We start from the raw sequence: 6,962 nt of genomic DNA on the forward strand, positions 1-6,962 counted from the left end.
CCTGACCAAAAATGTCTTTTTGGCCGAAGTACGCACCTTTTCGGTCAAGGCAAGGCCGAAAAGTCCATTTCGACCAAAGGGAGGCCGAAAACACCCTTTTCGGGCCATGCGTGGCCGACGGGGTGCTAGTTTTGATTTTTCTCCATTCTTTGCTATAGTTCCGAATTTGCTATAAAATGCATCATAGTTTTGAAAAAATATCCCCAAACTAGGCCCATCATCTTGCGAGGATAAGCTGCGCAGTGAGACTGAGCCAGTGAATGACGCGCCACTCCCCCCCTCCCGCCCCGCAGTCCGTCGCGGCCTCCCACATGTCCGCCGCAGTGCTCCCCTCCGTCGCCCCAGCCAGGGACTCCGGCGGCCACCATGTCGCCCTCACCGCCGATCGCGCCGCGTCGCTCCTTGCCGCCTGCTCGACCGCCCGCCGCGCCTCCGAGCTTCACGCGGCCGTGGTCCGCACGGGCCTCGACAGCGACCGGGCCGTCGCCTTCCGCCTGCAGCGCGCCTACGCCGCGTCCGGCCGCCTCGGCCTCTCGCTAACCCTCCTCCGCCGCACCCAGGACCCCACCGCCATCTTCTACACCTCCGCCATCCATGCCCACTCCTCCCGCGGCCTCCACCTCGCCGCGCTCGCGCTCCTCTCCGACATGCTGTCCGAGGGTCTCCTGCCCACCGCCCACACCCTCTCCGCATCCCTCCCCGCTTGCCGCGGACTCGCCCTGGGGCGCGCCCTGCACGCGTACGCTTTCAAGCTGGCCCTCTCCGGCGACTCCTACGTCGCCACCGCGCTGCTCAGCATGTACGCGCGGGCGGGGGACTCCGCCGCCGCTCGTGCTCTTTTCGACGAGATGCCAGATCCGCACGTCGTGTCTGTCACGGCGATGCTCACCTGCTACGCGAACATGGGGGCGCTGGACGACGCGCGCAGGCTGTTCGACGGGTTGCCCAGGAAGGACTTCATCTGTTGGAACGCGATGATTGACGGGTACACGCAGCACGGGAAGCCTAATGAAGCGCTCCAATTGTTCCGGCGGATGCTGAGATCGAGCGTTGAGCCTGACGAGGTGACAGTTGTGCTGGTGCTGTCTGCGGTTGCACAGCTTGGTACGGTGGAGTCAGGGAAGTGGCTTCATTCCTATGTCAAGAACAGTCGGCGTGTTCAACTCAATGTCAGAGTGGGCACGGCACTCATTGACATGTACTGCAAGTGCGGAAGCTTGGAGGACGCGGTTGCCGTATTCCACAGCATTGGTGACAAAGATATTGTTGTGTGGAACGCCATGATCAATGGTTATGCAATGCACGGAGATAGCAGAAAGGCACTGGAGATGTTTGTGCAATTGCGGGAGCAGGGCCTGTGGCCGACAGATATCACCTTCATTGGTTTGCTCAATGCGTGCAGTCATTCTGGGCTGGTTGAGGAGGGCCGCAGGTTCTTCCAGTCAATGGGGCATGAGTACGGCATTGATCCCAAGATCGAGCACTTTGGTTGCATGGTGGACCTTCTGGGTCGTGCGGGACTCATAGAAGAAGCATTCCATCTTGTGCAGAACATGACAATAACACCTGACGCTGTCATGTGGGTGTCACTACTTGCTGCATGCCGGCTTCACAAGAACATGGCGTTAGGCCAGCGGATTGCGGACTTCCTTGTTGCCAAGGGGTTAGCCAACTCAGGGATGTATATCCTCCTTTCCAACATCTATGCAGCTGTCGGTAAATGGGAAGAAGTGGCGCGGGTGCGGTCGATGATGAAGGCTAGTGGTATCCAGAAAGAGCCTGGGTGTAGTGCTATTGAGATAGACCGCAAGGTATACGAGTTCATTGCGGGGGATATGAGCCACCCCTGCACCAATGAAATATATGCCATGTTAGACAAGATGAATGGCCTTGTGAAGGAGCATGGACATGTTCCGCAAACAGAGCTGGTTCTGCATGACCTGGACGAGGCCACGAAGGAGAAGGCCCTTGCGGTCCACAGCGAGAAGCTTGCCGTTGCATTTGGACTGATAAGCACGCAGCCTGGGGCAACGATCAAGATTGTCAAGAACCTACGGGCGTGCTCTGACTGCCATGCAGTGCTGAAGCTGATATCCAAGATCACTAACAGGAAGATCGTGTTCAGAGACAGAAACAGATTCCACCATTTTGTCGACGGGTCCTGCACTTGTGGAGATTACTGGTGATGCCGTTATGGCATCTCAAACTTTATGCACGGTAAATAGGGCTACTAACATTTCTGCTCTGCTGCTTGTGAACTGATGTACGATGTGCCTATGTGTTGTGGAGTTAATCTTAAAGAGAGAGAAAATGGAGAAGACAAATCGGTAGTTGAGATATGATGCTGATGTGTGAACTGCGTTGGGAGCAGCCAAGAATTTCATCTTTCACACTCTTCAAATTTACCCTTAATACACTGTTAGCCATAAAGTGGTGGACAAGTATAAATGTCACTTGCAAAAATAGGAAGATTTTTGTAAAGAACCTTTATCTTGTCTGTATATCAGCCATAGTTTTGTGTTAGGTTGTGGCTCTGCAGGGACATGAAATGCTTTTAATTTGAATTCTTTCTTCCTTCCCATCAAAACAAAAATATACCTCCCCTAATTCTCTGGTACATACAAGTTATCTTGTTTTCTGTGATTGCACTCTAGATTGTGAACTGATACTTTGCCACGCTCTTGCTCATGCATCTAGGATTATTTCTTGTTACTGTTATACCTACAGGTACTGGATTACTCTTTCAGTGAACTGCATGAGTGGGAAAGCTGATTTATGACAAATTGGAGCAAGTTTCTGTCAGTTCACAGCTTTTAGAATTTCGGATAGCCCGCAGATTATGAATTCAGCCAAGATTATTTTTACTCAATTATGATTTTATGTTTGTGGCTAAGTTATTTCTTGACAGTATATTCAGTGCAGTACCCAACATTTTCCGTGTCACTTGACATATTTGGCAGGTTTCAATTAAGCTGATGAGTTTTTTTTCTGATGCACATGCACACTGATTTGAGAAACTTTTTGCTGTTTCCCAGCTAGCAATTTTGTCTTTGTGATGTTCCACAGCATACCTTTTGCAGCTTGCTGAATTTCAAACATTCTTAATTTGAGTGTATATGATGTAGCTGTAGCTCCTGTGGGAGTAATTTTAGTTGGTTCTAAATCTTGATTTAAACAAAAGAATGCAGATAGGTGAAACGGGGAAGAGGACCGGACAAAGGAAAAGACCGAACTGAAGTTCTACATAATTCGACATTTCAACGGCATGGCATGCTCCAATTGGTGACATAGGTTAACGAAACTTGTACATTTGCAGTTGAGAACACAGCTTTATAGAAGCATATCTTCACGCCACAAGATATTAGCTTGTGTCCTGACATGAAACATGATATAACGGCAAGTTGGCAACAAATATCCAGTTCCTCTATAGTTTGCAACAAGGGATGGTGAGAATGCAAGGATCTTCTTTCAGAAAGGAAAAAATATTTGCAAGGTATGCAACTAATTCACATCAAGATACCGCATCAAGAGCATCAGGGCCCGAGACTAAACTGCACAATGAGCAGTGCTAGGCGGACGACAAAACTTGGACGACCAGCGCATGACGATAAAATCCAGCCAGGGAATCTTGTCCACAACCGTGCAATGTCCGCTCGATTGTTTGGTCGTGCATAGATCGGCCACACTCTGTCGTGTGTGGAGCAATTTCACCGCACAATTACTATTCACAACAGTCATCCGGAGTCTTTGGGAAAAGGCTGTCGGGCGGTGCATTCGACACCTTGCTCGTATTATAATTTATTTCGAAACAGGTCCCCAGGTTGCCCAAGCTGCAGAGCTCCTCACTTGGACTGGCCAGATGATGGAGTGTTATCGTCATCTTCTTTATTGCCGTGGACACACCAAACAGCATATCCACAAAGGCAAAATCATGTTTCAATCCTCTGAAGTTACGGATTTCCACTTCGTCAAGGACATCCAAGGTGTAAGATGTACTCCAGTTCTGTTGCTGACCACAAGCACAAACCGATGTGCATGGTGTATCCACCTGAAATAAACAGACAGTATGCTCAAGACTAACTGAAGACAACAGAGGAATGGTACCAAAAGGTCGAGATGTATCATCAGCAATAGCTATCAAAGAAATAGATCCTTGGTGCAAACATAGTGCTATGAGAAAAACATATTTTTGTACAATAGCACCAAACCTAAGTATATATATGTACCACCAGTTGCCAGTTATCCATATTTAAAAAATTGCTTGAAATTGATCTGAGGCCAAGGCCTCTAACAGCATCTGTTGGTGCTCATTGCTCGCATAGACACCATCAGTTGGGCTCGCATAGGCACCAATCTTTGTGACATGTGTATCCGGTCTTCGAAGTATCTTTCGAATGTGTGAGGCCTAACTTGACATCCATTTGAACTGCTCCATCTCAACATAGCAGTGGAGCTTCCATCAAAAAAGAAAAACATAACACTGGAACTAAATGGTAGAGGATCATTTCACAATAGTTTTACTGGAGACTAAACTAAAGAAAATATAGAAATGTAAAATATATAATGGCAGAAAAAAGAAAATACCAAAGTGGGTTGAAGTAGAACTTAAACAGCCTAGACTACTGAATCAGCTACAAGATCAAAACTGGGGTCTGGACATGCATGAGGAATTGACTGCATGACTGAAATCGGGTCAATTTCATAGTTTCATGGCGTTCATGTATTTCTAATCATAAAATTTAGAGCAAACCAACGATATTAAATCAACAGAATATGCTGTTAGCAGATTAAGCCTCAGTGTGAGAATGGCGTAAATGCTTTTCAATCAATTAACATCACTCCAGCAATAACCAAAGTACCCCCTCTGTATAGAGATCTAAACGCTCTTGTATTTCTTTACAGAGGGAGTACTACATAAGAGAAGTTCTCATAACTTTACCTCTAAGTTATCAAGTAATGTCAGCTTCAGCTCTCTAACACCAGGACATTTGCTCAGCAGATGGAACACAGAAGGCCCAATTGCATGTCCTTTTGTGTGTAACCACAGAGACAAAATCTTAATGTTGGGAAGCTTGGTTATGATACCCATCAAGTATTCATACTGACTTAAATCCTGCAAAAGCAAAGGAAGACAGCCCAAAACTGAACAATGTAGTTTCGAAAGCGAACTGTCTATTCATTAAGACTACTTTTTTTACAAGCCAACAGATAACACAATGAACTTGTTTGAAATTATGTTTGCCACTGAAGATTTCCACGGTATAAGAATGAACAATTGCAATGCTAATTCTCTAGAAATATATTCTGAGTTTTAGCCTCAACTCTGAAGTTTGACATGATAATATGATCTAAGCAGTTTAAATAATAGTTGTTCCTGTTGTTCCAATTGTTGAGTAAGTCATAACAAGCAAGTATACAAAAATAATCTATTGAACTCTAAAGGTAATTTTGTGGCATCAGATTGTAGCTTCTTACTAAGTACAGTAGTAGTGTATTTCCACATTAAAGAGAAGGTGTACTCACACGTTGATAGTTCAGTTTGAGGTCAAGGCAGGAGACAGTTGGAAAGTGCTGTAAGAGCATCACATAATCCTGAAGGAGTGCGTAATCAAAGCGCCCATAAACATGAATGTCGAAGGTGGTCAGCTGCTGGAGATTCTGCACGTCGCTGAACAGTACGAAGCTCGGATCAAATGCATCACTCCACCAGAGAACCTCCAGCCTCGATGCATAAATGGCAGCGACTGGCTTCCTCCAAGCAAAGCAAGCGTGCACATTCAACGCTCTGAGCATTGGCGCAACAACAGTGAGCTCCTCAAGTCCATGCAGAATATCCAATTCAAGACGCTCAAGTGTCTGCGAGATGATGCAGAGGCTGGCCACTCCCCGGGCCCTTGCAATGCAGAGCTCCCGCAGCGCCGGGCACCGTGGCGACGAGACCATGTCGCCGAGCTGGAAACCACACTCCAAATTCACGTGTTCCAAGCGCAGCTCAGTGAGCCTGAAGAACACGCCGGTCGGTGGGAGCCCCAGGTCGACGAACCCTAGGCGGAGCCATACCTTGGCAGCCGTCTCGAAGCAGGGCAGCTCGAAGGTGCGGCACTGCCAGGACAGCGCCTCCGCCTGCCCCTTCTCCTCCCCCGGCGTCCTGTTGTAGAAGTAAATCTCTCCGCCTGCGATGAGGCGGCTCGCGGCGGTGCGGAGCCAAGCGTTCGCGCCGGTGTCGTCGCGGCACGCAACGTGGAGGAGGCGGAGGGCCGGGCCAGCGGCGAGCGCGGGGCCGACGGCGGCCGGGTCGTAGGGGAAGGGGAATCGGATCTCCGGGAGCTGGGCCCAGATGCCGCGCCAGCGGCGTGAGAGGACGCAGGTCCGGGCGGCGGCGGGGGTGGAAGGGAGGCGCAAGAGGATGGAATGGAGGATATCGTCGGGGAGCGCGCTGAGACGGTCCCCTAGACCGCCCGTGGAACCCAAGGAGAGCTCCTCGATCTCGGCGGCGAGCTGAACGGTGCCGCAGTCGCCGTCGCCGCCGTGGTTGCCCACAGGAAGAAGCATTTCGGGGAGGCGAAACCGCTAACGGGCAGTATAGAGGCCCAAAGTTATGGTGGAGCCAAATAAGGAAGGTAGGTCGGTAGGTCTTAACTGGGACGTAAAGCCTCGTCATATTGGGCTTCCCTGGGCCCTTTTTATGTGGTAGCTACTGGCCCAAACTTGACAGCTATTGCAGGAAGATTCACCGATTCTTGGACTTCCATGTACCCCTCTGTCCCAAAATAAGACACTTAGGCCTGTTCGGCAATCCACCTGCTCCGTGAATTCAAGGATCTGCGGAGCACCCGTTCCCCCGCTCCGTAATTTTTAACTTCAACTCCGCCAGCTCTGGGAGCGAGAGTGTGGAGCGGTGGGATGCCGAATAGGTATTTATTTAGTATAAAGTTGAGACACTTATTTTAAGACGAAGTGAG

At 49.1% G+C, this 6,962-nt stretch overlaps 2 protein-coding genes across 2 annotated transcripts; one reads left to right on the top strand and one right to left on the bottom strand.

The window, feature by feature from the left end:
- The first annotated feature begins 240 nt into the window (after nt 1-240).
- On the top strand, nt 241-2,617 carry LOC125537537 (pentatricopeptide repeat-containing protein ELI1, chloroplastic). Its single transcript, XM_048700854.1, has one exon. The coding sequence runs from the start codon at nt 261-263 to the stop codon at nt 2,184-2,186; it is 1,926 nt and encodes a 641-aa protein (XP_048556811.1). The 5' UTR covers nt 241-260; the 3' UTR covers nt 2,187-2,617.
- A 692-nt stretch (nt 2,618-3,309) lies between these two features.
- LOC125537538 (F-box/LRR-repeat protein At5g02910-like) lies at nt 3,310-6,612 on the bottom strand. Its single transcript, XM_048700855.1, has 3 exons — nt 5,524-6,612; nt 4,940-5,113; nt 3,310-4,048 (listed from the first exon to the last, which is right to left on the bottom strand). Exons 1-3 carry the CDS (start codon nt 6,550-6,552, stop codon nt 3,722-3,724), a joined length of 1,530 nt encoding a protein of 509 aa, XP_048556812.1. The 5' UTR covers nt 6,553-6,612; the 3' UTR covers nt 3,310-3,721.
- Between the last annotated feature and the right edge of the window lie 350 nt (nt 6,613-6,962).

The sequence above is a fragment of the Triticum urartu genome, chromosome 2, assembly GCF_003073215.2.
Source record: "Triticum urartu cultivar G1812 chromosome 2, Tu2.1, whole genome shotgun sequence".
NCBI classification, from domain to species: Eukaryota; Viridiplantae; Streptophyta; class Magnoliopsida; order Poales; family Poaceae; genus Triticum; species Triticum urartu.

What these genes read in the sequence shown, in the direction of transcription:
- LOC125537537 (XM_048700854.1), top strand. Translation starts at nt 261, where the DNA reads ATGACGCGCCACTCCCCCCCTCCCGCCCCGCAGTCCGTCGCGGCCTCC.
- LOC125537538 (XM_048700855.1), bottom strand. Translation starts at nt 6,552, where the DNA reads ATGCTTCTTCCTGTGGGCAACCACGGCGGCGACGGCGACTGCGGCACC. An exon ending in TCAAACTGAACTATCAACGT is followed by an intron (nt 5,114 to 5,523) that starts GTGAGTACACCT and finishes TTGCTTTTGCAG; the next exon opens with GATTTAAGTCAGTATGAATA. An exon ending in CATTACTTGATAACTTAGAG is followed by an intron (nt 4,049 to 4,939) that starts GTAAAGTTATGA and finishes TGTTTATTTCAG; the next exon opens with GTGGATACACCATGCACATC.